Source organism: Chinchilla lanigera, unplaced genomic scaffold (assembly GCF_000276665.1).
Source record: "Chinchilla lanigera isolate Chin_1 unplaced genomic scaffold, ChiLan1.0 scaffold00010, whole genome shotgun sequence".
Classification (NCBI taxonomy): Eukaryota; Metazoa; Chordata; class Mammalia; order Rodentia; family Chinchillidae; genus Chinchilla; species Chinchilla lanigera.
Genome location: NW_004955411.1, coordinates 5,137,513 through 5,151,454, shown reverse-complemented (window position 1 = coordinate 5,151,454; position 13,942 = coordinate 5,137,513). Strand labels below are relative to the sequence as shown.

The 13,942-nt window shown below is 41.3% G+C and overlaps 2 protein-coding genes across 2 annotated transcripts in view; both read right to left on the bottom strand.

Annotated features, from left to right (window-relative positions):
- LOC102025986 (glutathione S-transferase A-like) overlaps window positions 1-3,887 on the bottom strand; it is a 157,516-nt gene extending 153,629 nt beyond the window's left edge. The window contains exon 1 of the mRNA XM_005377651.2: window positions 3,836-3,887. The gene's annotated coding sequence lies outside the window, so the exon portion shown is untranslated. The remainder of the gene's footprint in view (window positions 1-3,835) is intronic.
- LOC102025663 (glutathione S-transferase A-like) overlaps window positions 1-3,924 on the bottom strand; it is a 15,549-nt gene extending 11,625 nt beyond the window's left edge. The window contains exons 1-2 of the mRNA XM_005377649.2: window positions 3,836-3,924; window positions 2,705-2,811 (exon numbers count right to left, since the gene is read on the bottom strand). Coding sequence (XP_005377706.1) covers window positions 2,705-2,791 — 87 coding nt within the window. The 5' untranslated portion in view covers window positions 2,792-2,811; window positions 3,836-3,924. The remainder of the gene's footprint in view (window positions 1-2,704; window positions 2,812-3,835) is intronic.
- Between the last annotated feature and the right edge of the window lie 10,018 nt (window positions 3,925-13,942).

Here is a 13,942-nt window from a genome sequence, read left to right as displayed (position 1 = left end):
TCCTCGGGCTTAGTCTGCATTCTAATGTTCTCCGAGTCCTTGTTCAGCAGCTCCTCCTCCGCTGGCTCCGGACCTTTCCAGTTCTCAATGGCAGGAGCAAGAGTGGCCCGTTGTATGGCACGTGTTCCCAGGGGTTTCTCCGTGTTTGAATGGTTCACACACATCCGTGGGTGGGCATGTGCAGCCAGTGCATGGTGGGCCAGTTGTGTCATTGTTTCTCTGTGTCGTGGTAGTTCTCAATTAAGCAGTGGCAAGTGGCCTGAGGGCCGCTGCGCAATAGCGCTTGCCGCTGCGTGGCTTCCCCTGCGCCAGGAGCCCTCCTTCCAGGGGCCAACGAGGCAGGAACTGAGCCAGTTGGAAGACCGGCGCTCCCCGCCCATGGCTCCCCGTGCACAGGAGGCCCTCCCTCTGGGCGCCTACGAGGCAGGAAGCCAGTGGGCAGGAAAACGGCAGTCCCAGCCTGTGGCTCCCCGTGCAGTGGTGGCCCTCCCTCCGGGCTCATATGAGGCAGGAAGCAACCCCATACACCTGCTTATTTCTATAGTTCATCTCTCTCCTGACACCAACAGCATCCACAGTTAGGTCACAATTTGGGGAGGATGTCACTTGAAGGCAGAGTCTGGAAAATTCTTCTAGTCATGAAGTTTTTGCCTCTCAGTAGAATTCTGTGATGTCCAGTGTCATCAGAACAGAACCTTTGGGTCCCCATCATGGTGTATATCATGGACCAATCAGTGGAGCTGATTGACTGGTACTAGGAAATGACATACATGATATACATGTATGTCATGTATATCATGACTGACTAAGATTCTGCTCCCACAGCCCTTAGTGGAACTGACATCACTCTGTTCTTGTAGTTTAAAAGAGAAGGTTTTCATCATGAAACCATTATGAAATTGGAAAATAGGTTTCTAAATTGTTTGGTTGGATATTGTGTCTTGATTTCCCTGGTCTAAAGCAGATTATTCAGGTAGTGAAGAGCCTGTGCCACCAGTCTGCACAGCATTAGGGATCATGTTTGGTTACCACAGGAGGATGATCAAGGTGGGATGTGGTAAGGATGCAGAGGCAGAAGGGTTCCGTCTTTGGGCAATGAGAACTCAGAAGATTTGAGCAAGAGTCCCCAGATGGCCCTTGGAGACCAGTCTCTTCACACACGGTAGGATGGGGAGAGGAAGCCTTCCCTGCTGAGTACATTGCCCCTAGTTCTCCCTCTTCCCAGAGGCATGAAATGTATCTCAGAACTGTCAACCTTGTGTCTGGATATGGTGAAACCTGATCACTTCTTTATAGAAAGAAAACGTGGAATAGCACTAGTGCAGCATTTGGATTTTCTGTGCACTTGCTTATTTACAAATTAAGGAAGGATGAGGCTTCATACATTTATCAAGGATTGAGAGTGTTTCCCCTGAGGTAAGCACGTTGCTATTAGTGTTAAGGGGACACATGAGAAATCCCTTTCACAGGATGTGACTTCAACTTTTAACTTTGCTTTTCCTTTGGTGCCTGAGGGACAACACCTACCCCTGTATCCATGACCTCCTCTCTCATTGGTGGGGAACTGTTCACTCAGGTGCTGACTTCTGAGGTCTGTGCTTAGAAGTATTACCAGTGGTGCCGCTAGAGGGCAACCGTCTCAGCGTTGCATTTCCTATTCACAAGCTGCAGACAGTGCCTCTTCCCAGATGCCACTGAAATTCTTTATTTGTCTCTGCCCTTAGAGATACACCTGACCTGTCTTGTTCACCTTAAATCCTCAGAAATTAGTTAATAAAAGGTGTTCCACAAAATAAATCCTGTATAAATATGTTTTGTCTTTAACAAGCAGTTTTTTATTGCCTATTCCCTCCCTCCTATTTTGTGGGATTTAACTACACTTAGTTTCTTATATTTTTTACTGTTTCATAATGTAAATTTCTAGTAGAAGCAAAAACACACATAAGAACAAGCATTATCCTAGTATCAGTCAATCATCTCCAGTAATTACCAACTCAGGCTAATGTTGATTCATGTCTACGATCATGGTCTCCCCTGTTCTGGTCCTACTACCCAACCAATGATGCCTTCTGACTTATGATCTCATCCTAAGCAAAACCTGTACAAAAAAAGGAAAGGGATCAAGAGATGTATGGAGTTGGGAGGGAGAGAAGGGAATGGAGACCAAAAAAAGGAATTAAGATATGTTGTATACAAGTACCAACTCCCCACAAAGAATGAGGATATTATGTACTATGAAAATACTAATAAAGAAAATGATCTAAAAGCATTTTTAACCCCTTGTGTGTATCTCAAAAATATATGGACTGTTTTTAAAATATCAAAAATATCACAACTAACACCATACCAAATGCTAACAATAATTCTTTAAAGTTACCTAATACTGAATTAATATTTCTTGAATTGCTGTACAAATCCCCTAAATGATATTTTAAAGCTCATTTAAATCAAAATAAATTCTACACATTGTGATTATTTGACTTTCGAGTCTTTCACAAATATATTCAATTGCTTATGTCATTTGGCTGGAAAGATATTTATAATTTTATTTGGTCAAAACATTTGTTTATTGATTAATAAGTTGTGATATTCTTATTTATGGCAAAAGTTGTCACAGTGTTTCTCAGAAGAAAAGCTCTTGGTTTAGAAAAATGTGTTGATAAAGTCAATTTCAGGTTCAACATAAGAAGAACTGAAAACCTACCTCTACCCCAGCTGCAGCCAAGAGCCACCGGATGGACTCCACCCTGGCCCGGAGATTGAAGTAGTGAAGCACCGGCTTCCCTGCCATGTTAGTATCTCCTGGTTTCACTAAATGGGAGAATGAATGAAGGAATGAGTACACAGGAGCAAAATATTCTCTAGGATTATGGTTAGTTATCCAGCAACACAGAAGGGGGATTTCTCTTTTCAAGGAAGCATTGGAGAAGTGCCACGAACTTCTTTCTCCAAAATCTTACCCATCAGTAGCCACCATCTTGAAACTGCACCAAACTTAGGTGGTGGTTACCTACATTGTGAATGTGGAAGCAGATCAGTCTGGGTTACACTCTGTGAAAACTCCGTGAGCCAGGAAAGGCCCTTAGTACCCTAAAAGTCTTATACATGTAGACTTACTTGCAATTTTGAGACTAAACCCAGCCACTCTTTGACTTCACTACCACTGAAAAAGCAAGAAAAAACAAGAAGAACAAAGAGAAGGAGGAAAAAAAGGAAAAGGAGCAGCAGGAGATGGAGGGAAGGAGAAAGAGAAGTAGATCAATGAAACGCAAAGAAAAGGAGAAAGAGCAATAGCCTCCTACTTGATGACCAATGACAAAATAACTCACAGGAATATTAGAAACTGCATGTGAAATCAAGCTCAGAAGTCTTAGATTCAGATTGGCAGGTACCTATGACTGATTTCCAAGCTAAACATTTGTCTTCAAGAGGCAATCGCCCACCCATATCCTTTTTCTTTTCACTGCTAAATGGTTCTCCAAACACATCACCCTCCCAGATACAAATCCAGTATTACTGTGTGCAGACTCCTGCAGGAATCACTGATACCCCCTGCGTAACAGACAGCAGAGCTTTATCATGAGCTCTGCGCACCCCGGGTGCTACCGCGGCTGCATTCTTCCTTTTCTCATGTCAGCGACTATTCTGCCTTCACTTTGTAGGCTCTTCACTGTGGTGTTTCCTAACTAGCAAATACCCCAAGGCTTGAATTGTCTGCTGAGCACCCAGAAGGTGGAAGCCTAGGAAGTACTCACACAAAGTACCACCTTTGAGAACATTTTCCTAGTGCAACAGATGAGAGAACATTTATGACAATAAAAGAAGCAACACTAACCTGAGCAAAGTCCTGACTGCTCTCCCCTCAGCACCTCAAGAGAGCTCAGATGGGTGTGGTGGCTGCTTTAATACTGCAGCAGCCTTTCGGAGAAGGCAGGGTCCAGCAGGGAAGAGCCACTCCCTCTGCTTCCAGGCTCCAGAGTCCAAGGCAGATTAGGCAAAAGCAACAAATCATTAACCCTTCACTTCAGGACTATCTATGAATGCACTAAGGCACAACTCAGCTTCATTCACTTGCCCCTAAAGCCTTCCTATTTCTTTGAACTGTGCAAGAGTAATGACAGTGCAAAATGAAGAATGAGGACTGGGCCATAGAATGGTGTCAGCAAGGAGGTCTTGATAGAGGAAATTGGGAGATAGCAACGTACCTACCTCTGTAACATGGGCTACATTAGGAGTGCAGCTGCACAATTCTTGTGGCAACAGGAATCCGCTGGAAGTGCCCCAGCCCTGAATGGGACGACCTCGATTGCATTACCTGGAAGACGTGTGAACCCTTCTCTTCTTGGCTGCATTTTACTCTTTCTGTCTATTCTGGGCTTCACGTGTGCTGGTTTCTCTGCTAGATCGGCACCTCTCCTCTCCCCTCAGCCATCCTCTGCTTCCCTTATCATACTGTCCTTCAACGGTGGGTTTACGTCTGTGAGCCAGTGGAGGGCATGTTTGCCAACAATTGTAAACAATATCTGAAGCAAATGCAAAACTTTATTTTATTTTGTAACTAAATAATGTCTTTTAAGCTTTTTGAAATTATTGAGGCTACAGAAAAATTACAGAACTAGTAGAGTTCAAAATATCATGCTCCCAGTATCCTTTCATGAAAATATTTTATGTAATTTGAATACACTGGTCAAATCGAGGGGTTTCACACTGATATAATATTATTAGTTAAATATCACATCTTGCTTAGATTTGAACAATTTTTCACACAAGAGCCATTCTGTAGTGCAGAATGCCCTCCCAACACTGTATTTTCTTGCCATGTCTAACTAGTCTCCTCATTCTGTGGCAGGTCCTCATGCTAGACTTGTCTTCTATGATCTTGGCACTTTGCAAAAATGGAAGTCAGTCATTTTAAAGATCATGCCTGAGAGGGAGTCTGCCTGAGATTTTCTCATGACTTGATTGCAGCTATATTTTTCCTGAAAAATAACCCAGAAGTTAGGTTGCCCCTTTCTGTTTGTGATATCCTACCATAATATCATATTCCAGACATAATATGTTTCATTACTGGTGATGTTAATCTTCATCCTTTCACTAAAGTTATGTCTTCCAGGCTTCTCAACTGTTACTATTTATCCCTCTGGAATTAATAAATATTTTGTGGGAGATGCTTCATGACCATGAAAATATTCTCCTTGTGAATAAGATTCTACTCACTCGTTTTACCATCTATAATAGATCTTGCCAAGGGTAAATATTACTATGGTGTTTATCTGATAGTGATCTTCACTTTCCCTCACTCTTTCCACATTTAAGTTGGAATTCTATAGAGCAGAGCTATCCTTTTTCTTTTATTTGGTAATTTGTTTGTCTCAACCATTTACTTATACTAGGATAGACTTACAAATACTTTATTCTACTGTTGCAAAATATATTTTGATTGGCTAATTTTCCTTTGAGAGCTCCTTCCTAGTCACTTCTGTGTCCTTTATGGTAAGCCCCCTCCATGTGAGCATTTCCAGGTACTTTTTTTAGTGAAGATGTTGCTTCATCGTTTTTTATGGTTGATACATTGTGTCAATTTGGGGAGTCTAGAGGTTTGGCTAAGTGACTCAGCAGTTTTGCATCTTGGGGTAAAAAGGACTTGTCTTTATCCTTTCGGAATGTTGTTTATTGTGTCAATTTAAAAAGTTTAAAAGGTTAACTATGTGATAAAGCAGGGAGCCATGGCCTTTACTTTATATTTATCTTGAGCCTACACAAGAAGAAGGCATGCTCCCCAGGGTGGGTAGGCTGCCTAAAAAAGAATAAAAAAAAAAACCTGGCTGATGGTTCTTAGAGCTCCAGTCTTTGCCTTCAACTTGGTTGTCTCCTGGCCTCTGGTACAAACTGTTCAACTTCTGCCTGAGACTCTTCAGCCTCTCGTGTTAGTTCTCTGGCCTTCATCATAGATTCTTCAGCATTCCGTTGCAGACCTATCAGCTTCCTAATACACACACACACTACAGTGAGCCCCAGGCCCGGGGCTGGGCTCTTCAACCTCTGGTGTGCAGACCCTTTCTGCACACTTCTCGTCCAACTCTGTGGCTGATCATTGTAAGCCAAACTTATAATTTCTTATACACTTGTATATCTTTTGTTAGAACTGTTTCTTTAATAAACCCTGACTGATACAATCATCTTGATGTCTTTGCTCTAGCTCTGCTTTCTTCCACTTCTCAAATGATCCTCATTCCTATTTACTGGGAGAAAGTATTCAAATCTAGGAACTGGGCTCTGTGTGTAGCCATTGCCTCTGCAGTTCACACACTCCTAGGCCCTCATCTTGGGAAATGTGTATTAACCTACCACAGGTACTCCTCTACATATTTCTGTACCCAGCTGCACATTTCTAATTGCAAAGCATGAGTTCATAGTGATGCCAGCTATTTCAATTAAATGGATTTCTTCAGTCACTACACAGACTTCTTTCTCTGACAAGTGAGAAACATGACTGTGATATCTAAAAGGTCCAGCATTTACATATTTGTTCAGTCCTGGTACACATGAAAGAATATTAGGACTGCCGATGTGTACCGCCATGAGAAACAGATTCATTCTTCATACCCTGTACATTTGTATCTTGAGCCTTACACTAAGTCACAATGCTGTTTATGTCCTGAAACATTTACCTCACTGAGTTTCTCCCTGCCTTTCCACTATGTGATAAAGTTTTTTTTTTTATTCTTTTTTAGGCAGCCTACCCATTTTTAAAAATTTACCCATTTTTAAAATCTTGCTTAGGGTGTATTTTCTTATAATCTCTTGTTACTCACATGAAGATTAGCGTGCTTCATTCCTTTGAAATGCTGTTGGGTTTTCAGCATTTGTGGTACTCAGTTTGGGTTTGCCTCACATCCCAGTTTCTTTTAATTAATGTTATTCTATGTGGCACGCAAACTTTACCATGGCCTAAGACTCGGAGTTAAGAAAGCATTGTCCTTAGCCAACTGAGGTGTCACCCCTACTGTCCTGTACTTATTCCTTCTTCTTTCTTTTCGCTCCTTTCTTTCCCTTGTAGGGAGCCTACAACATTAATTTCTAATTTACCCATTTTTAAAATCTTGCTTAGGGTGTATTTTCTTATAATCTCTTGTTACTCACATGAAGATTAGCGTGCTTCATATAACCTTTTTGCTTTTTGTGTGGTGGTTATTTGCACTGCGTTATAGATCGAAGGAAACACCTAAAAGTTCACAAAGAAGTTCTTATGTCTTTGAACAGATGCAAAGTTCTTCATTGTTTAGTTCATGGTTCATGCCTCCCCTGCCTAGGTATGAGCACTGAGGTTGTTTCCAATATTTTAAAATTGCAAACAACACTGTGATGAACATCACTGTACGTGTGCATTTGTGTATTTCTAGAAGTGTGCTTTACTGTGTTTCTTCAAAATGTAAGCATGCTTTTGTGGCTATAACCATACAACCCTGCTCTAACCCTAAACACATATCATTGTCACATTTCATCGAATAGCTGTAATACAAATTTTCCCAGCTGCTTCATAGCAAAATACTTATAGCTGACTTATTTGCATCAGCGTTCAGACAGGTCCACAAAATGCATTTCAGTGATCTGAATAAAAGCATCTTATAGAAATGGAAGAAAAGGACAGGGTCAGGCTAAGTGTCCGAACCCGAGAAGTGCTCAGAGTCCAGACCCCCCTCCCCTGGTCCTCCAGGTGCTGCACCTGTGCACCAATCCGATATCCTCTTGTAATATGTGCTTAGACATAGCAGGTCGCAGCACATAGCACCATCTCACAAGACTGTGAAGGAGACACCTGGGCCAGCAGGTGTTTTCAGAACCCTTCTGAGGTTCAGCTGGGGAGTCAGAAGAGAGATGTGTGCTTCCCGGTAAGCCCCAAATTTGGGAGGTTCACAGTGTGGCCAGATGGAACTGGCAGGACAGGCCAGCAACATACCCAGGCTCACAGACAAGAGACTCCAAACAGGCAGGGTATGGATTGGTTTAGAGATCAGGGAGGGAGGAGGTGTGTGGAAAGAATTCCAGAGCACACACCAACCACTAAAAGATTTCAGGGAAAGCGGTGATATTCAGCTATGTGACTCAGAAAAACAATATGGTTGTTAAGTGAAGAAGAGCTGAGGGAAATTGAAGCTGGAGAGAACTTCTGGGAGGACAGAGGGGTGACCTCAAGCAATGGACTAGCACGGCATGTGGGAGATGTGTGAGGTGGTCGGGAAGCAGAGTTGACTTGGGCTGGGTCCACTTCAGGGAGTTGCAAGAGAGAGAGGCAAAATGAGGGTTGGCTTCTGGTCTGTCCTCCATGACACAGATGCTTGTCACCGCTGTGTGTGATGCAGGTTGGTGTCCTTCCATTTCCAGGAGCCAGCCCAGGGGTACAAAGCATCCTTTTCCACCCCCCTCCACAGAAGTCCCGGAGGAGCAGAAAAGGCTGGTCACTCTAGGGGGACACATCAGTTTCCTCAGGGGCCCTAAGAGTGGAGCAAGCTGCTACAGCACTCATCAAGGGTCCAGGGAGAGGCCTCTTGCTGGGCATCTGACCCCATATACATCTGTTTTCTGGGCATGTCCACCTAGCGGACTGTCAAACTGATCAAATGCCAAACTGAACTCAATTATCCATTCGCAAGTCTAGATGATCCCCACAGTCAACCTGCCAGTTGCCATTTGCTGGACACCTGCCATCCTCCCTGCCCTCCTCTCTAAAGTCTCCCTCATCTCTGCTCTGTATGTCTCGTGTGTCTTTGGACATCAGCAAGGGGGTACCTAGAATTTTGTGGACAGTCTCAAGACCTACTGCAGCCCTGTTGATTTGTGTCTGGTTTTTAACAAAATTCAGAGGTGACTCCCATTCCTGTTAAAGTTTGCTGCCCCGCTGGTATTACTCAGCTTTCCAAACATGCCTATTACATTCCTAGTAGAACTAAATGTTCTGTTACTTTTCACTCCCTATCTTGCTTCTTCACACTGACCGCCCCCGCCATCTCTGTCTTCTTTGGTGTGAGACCCTCACTTTCTTCCAGGGCTGATGATTTTGTTCATGTTCTCAATACTTAAAGCATAGTTGGCTTCCTGCTTCCACTCTGGTGAGAGGTAGTGATATGACAAGTGAGGACTTTGACATGACAAAGAGTTAGGATTTGGCTCTGTTTCCACCCTGGTGACTAAGCAACTCTTTATCATTTGGATGGTCAGGAATCTAATCCATAAAATGGAGGTAGTAGCTATCTTTATATTGTACAGATAGAGCCTGCCATGTAATTCATCAGCTTGCTCAACCTTCCTGGTTACACATGGTTATGTCTTGATACCTGGGTCCTTGGGAAACCTCACAGGCGTGGCTCCTCTGTCCATGATTCACACCATGCTCATACATTGGCTCCCGATAATCATGTGGATGGCCCTCACTCAGGTGTCATTTCCTACCAATCTGCCGTGAAGCTAGCTCTGAGCTTGCCAGTTTCTCAATGACAAGTGAGCATAATGTGGATAGACGTGTTATTCAGGTAATTTCCTGGGAGGATTATGTGGCTGGTTTTGCAACTATAATACTTTTTTTTAGAGGACAAAGAGTATTACCATCATCTATCGATAATTTTTAGTTTTATTTGTTTAAAATAAATTTTAATGAATACACACTTTGGTGCCATCAATTTCAAGCATTTCACAAGAGCGTGTATTTCCCCCCATTTTTCTTCATCTCCATTTGCTTGCTTTGCTAATCTTTAGCACTACTGTTTGCTCCACTAAACATTTACAGAATAAAGATGATGTATGCTATTCAAATGTTGTTTGCCTATAGGTAATTAAGTAGAAGAAAGTGTGAATTTTTCTACAGCATTCTTTGTCTCCAAAATGGAGGGGAGGAAGATGTAATTTATTGATATATTTAATCTTATTTTACTAAACATATTCTACAAGCAATATACCATATTTGATAATGGCTGAACAGTCAAAAAGTTAAAGCAGTACCAGTTGTAAGGTGTGTTTTCTTTAATGTCAATTTGATTTTACACTGAATTAGCAGTGAGTCTCAGCACTAGACTAACACTGTAGAAGCTATGTAGGGATCAGAGCACAAGATAAGAAGGAATGTTACCAGACAAGAAGAACGAGAAGCCTGGATTTTAAAACGTTATATCTGCTAGCTTTTCCTCAATCAGTAAACCACCAGCCCTGGAGCAAGTGAGGGAGGGCCTCCCACCACAGCAGGCAGAGATGGGAAGGGGCCCCTGTGGTCAAGATGGAAGCTGGGGGTGATAAGTGACAGAATGTCCACCTACCCAGTGAAAAAGGCATTTTATTAGGAATACCCAGACCGTGTGTGCGTCTTGAGAGAAGGGTAATAATACCAGCCTTCAGTGACTGACCTGGGGATCTTGGTACACAACTTCTGATTCTGTAGGGCTGTGTGGGGCTTGCGACTGCATTTCCACAAGGTCTCTGCCGGTATCCAGGGCTGCACTCAGGGAAGTAAATTTGAATTACAGAAGCCAATACTGAGTTGAGACCAGTTCTTATAGTTTGCTTTAGATTCCTGAACATGACTTTGAAATTGCTGGAGCTTGACAGTTAGCTCCTTGTGGGCATTTCCCTTCCTCTTTGGACACACAAGCACTGTGTCCCCTCTCCTAAGCTTCTGGCTAAAGTCAATCTTCTTATGCACCAAGTACCTGGTATCACGGTTCCACTCTTCCTGATTTCATGGAGTATCAGTGTTTGTAAGCTCTGCTGCTGTGCTGTGTCTGAGGTCATCATTTTCTGCTATAATCCCATTTGCCTGAATGTACCTCAGATGTACTCTACCCTCATCTCTGTGGACCACCTGGATGACTGTCCTTGAAAGAAGAGTGATTATTTCCATTTTGGCTAAACCTGGCTGTATTTCCATGTACAGATATGTACAGAGCTGGCTAGGACTTTTCCTTATCCCTTTAATTGGCTTTAAATCATTGAAATTGGTCTAGTTGGGGTGCTGATGTATAGTCTTTAAGGCAAGGCAACAGGTCAGTATTACCCTGCCCCATAGCTCACAAAAAACATTTGTGAGCTGCACAGGAGGGAGAACCACGCTCCACTCTGTTGGCTGGGATTGAACCTTGAGATAAGAGTGAATAAAAAATTCAGTGCATAAAAAATTACACATCAGAGCTGAAGGAACAACCCCAAAACATTAGATACTATCTCAGTTGTGTTATGCATATTACTCTTTCTGCATATCCTTCTCACTGCATATTGCAGAGGTGATTTTAGACCACCTATCTAGTCCAGCTCACAGCACTCCTGTACTTCTCACCATTCTCACAGTCACTCGTCCTCAAGCCACTCACTTCTTCATAAATTAATAAAACCCAGATTCAGCCCTGGGTCCAGGCCTTTGCTCCAGTTAAACCATCACCTAGCTGGATTTAAGACCCCCATGGCTCCCCACAACAATAAATATGCCTTAGTGTCTTTATTTTTGCCATGTCTTACAGTGGTAGTAGTGGAGTAAAATTAACTTGCTAGAGTTTTAGTAACTTTTGCATGTGATTACAAATATTGAGAGTCTTTCCCAGTCCTTGTCATGGTCCAGAAAGTTTATGCTTTTATATATCTGCCCGCACCTGTGTTACAGCCCAGGTACCACTTTCGTTCTCATGCCCACACCACCATGGCAGCCACTCTGCCCACCCTGCCCTGAATCTTTCACACCTGTCAAGGCTTACCTTCTGCTGCACTATGTTTCCTTCTATCCACGACCTGAGAGGTCCAGTCCTGAAACTTCAGGATGTGCTTCTCCCCTCTTGGATTTCTCTGCTATCTCCCATGGACAGCAGCTACATCTTCCTGGCAGAACCTTTCTCCCATGAGTAGAGTATTTCAGCGGCTTTATTTCTTCTCTGCTCACTTCATTCTCTGGTTATTGAAACAAATGCAGGTGAACTTGAATTCATCTTCTCTTTGCCACATGGGCTCTGCTTCCTTTCTTACTTTATGGAATAATCTGCATGAGGAATTCTCATCTTAATCTGTAGTGCAAAAATGTAATATTTGGCTAACAGACAGAGGGGCAGAGACATGTACACATGACAGAGCCAGCATCTCTGGGTGATGACCATGTACTTCAACTTTTCTGAGCATATAAAATTCATATAATAAAATCTTTTAGAAGTATATGATATTTATTTAGATATTTTAGCTGCATGAAAACCAAAGCAAGGAAAAAAACCTACATAACATCACCATCAAAATAAAACCCATGTAAAAATTTTTATAAGTAACATTGAAAATAACATTTTGATATTGTGTGTAAGTAAATATATATATATAATGTATTTGATAAATATTGATAGTATATATGTATACATCTGTGTGAGTGTATACATATACAAATATGTTTTTCAATGTTTATCCTTACTGTATTATGCATCACACTTCATCTTTTCAGCACCAAAAACTCTTCCATTGTACTGTGCTAGCATATTTTGTTTTATAATTCATCCATTCTTGGATCTTTGAGATGTTTCCACTTCTTGAAAATTATGAAAATTGCTGTTAAAAACATTTCTAGCAAGTAAAGGTGTATTTCCATCAGCAACAGGAAAATAACACAATGACAGGAATAAGTCAGTATATCTCAGTAATAGCTGTCAATGTGAATAGTTGTACTTCCCCAATCAAAAGACACAGATTGACAGAATGGATCAAGAAATAAAACCCAACTATATGCAGTGTACAAGAAACACAATTACTCTAAAATGAAACTCACATTAAAAATCAAAAGATAGAAAGCAATGGTTTATCTATTAGAAACTCAGAAAAAAGCAGGAATAGCTATCCTAATTTCAGACAAAGATTAGTCAGAATAGACAAAGAGGGTCAGTCACTACATGCTACTAGCTAAAGGAGCAATTCAACAGGAAGAGATAACAATGACAAACATATACTCTATACACCAAATACCACCACACCCAACTTCATAAAACAAACATGAAAGGGCATGACAAACCACATAAACAGTAATACAATTATAATGAGAAATCCCAATACCCTACTGTCACAAGACAGATCAACTAGACAAAAATATTCAATGAAGAGATGTAAGAGTTTAACCAAACCTTTCAATAAATGGACTTAGTAGTTATCTAGAGTGTTCCACCCCCAAAAATGAGAACATAAATTCTCAATAGCACATGAGACTTTCTCCAGAACAGAACACACACTACCCATACAATATGCATAAATAAATGCAAAAATATCAAAATTATACCATACACACTATCAAATCATAGTACAATGCAACTTGAAATCAATGAAAAAAGAAATTGCAGAAACTATGCAAACACATTAAAATTAAACAATAGCTTTTTGAATAATCAATGGGTCATAAGTGAAATTAAAAAACAAATTACATGGTTCCTACAGTCAATTGATATTGCCAATACAACATTCAAGAATGAGCAGGACACAGTGAAAACAGTCCAAAGAGGGAAGTTTATAGCAGTGTGTTCCCACATCAGAAAAACAGAACGAGCTCAAATAAATAACTTAAACATGCACCTCAAGGTCCTAGAAAAACAAAAATAATTCAAACCAAAGGTATTATGAAGAAGGAAATTATAAAGCTCAGAGGAGAAATTAATAAAATTGAGATTTAAAGACAATACAAGAATCAAGGCATCAAAGAATTGGTTGAAACTGAAGAAATTCGTAACCACCAAATCAACCATACAAAGAGTACTGAAAGATATTCTAGACAGAGATAAAAATGACACAATTTCAAGAAGAACAACAGAAAGAAACCACCCGACAGGGCAAGCAATTAAACAGAGGGGGAAAGCTGGCAACCAACAGCAGGAAAATAACATGACCAAGGTAAGCCAATACATATCAGTTATAACCACCAATGTAAATGGCTTCAATTCACCAATCAAAA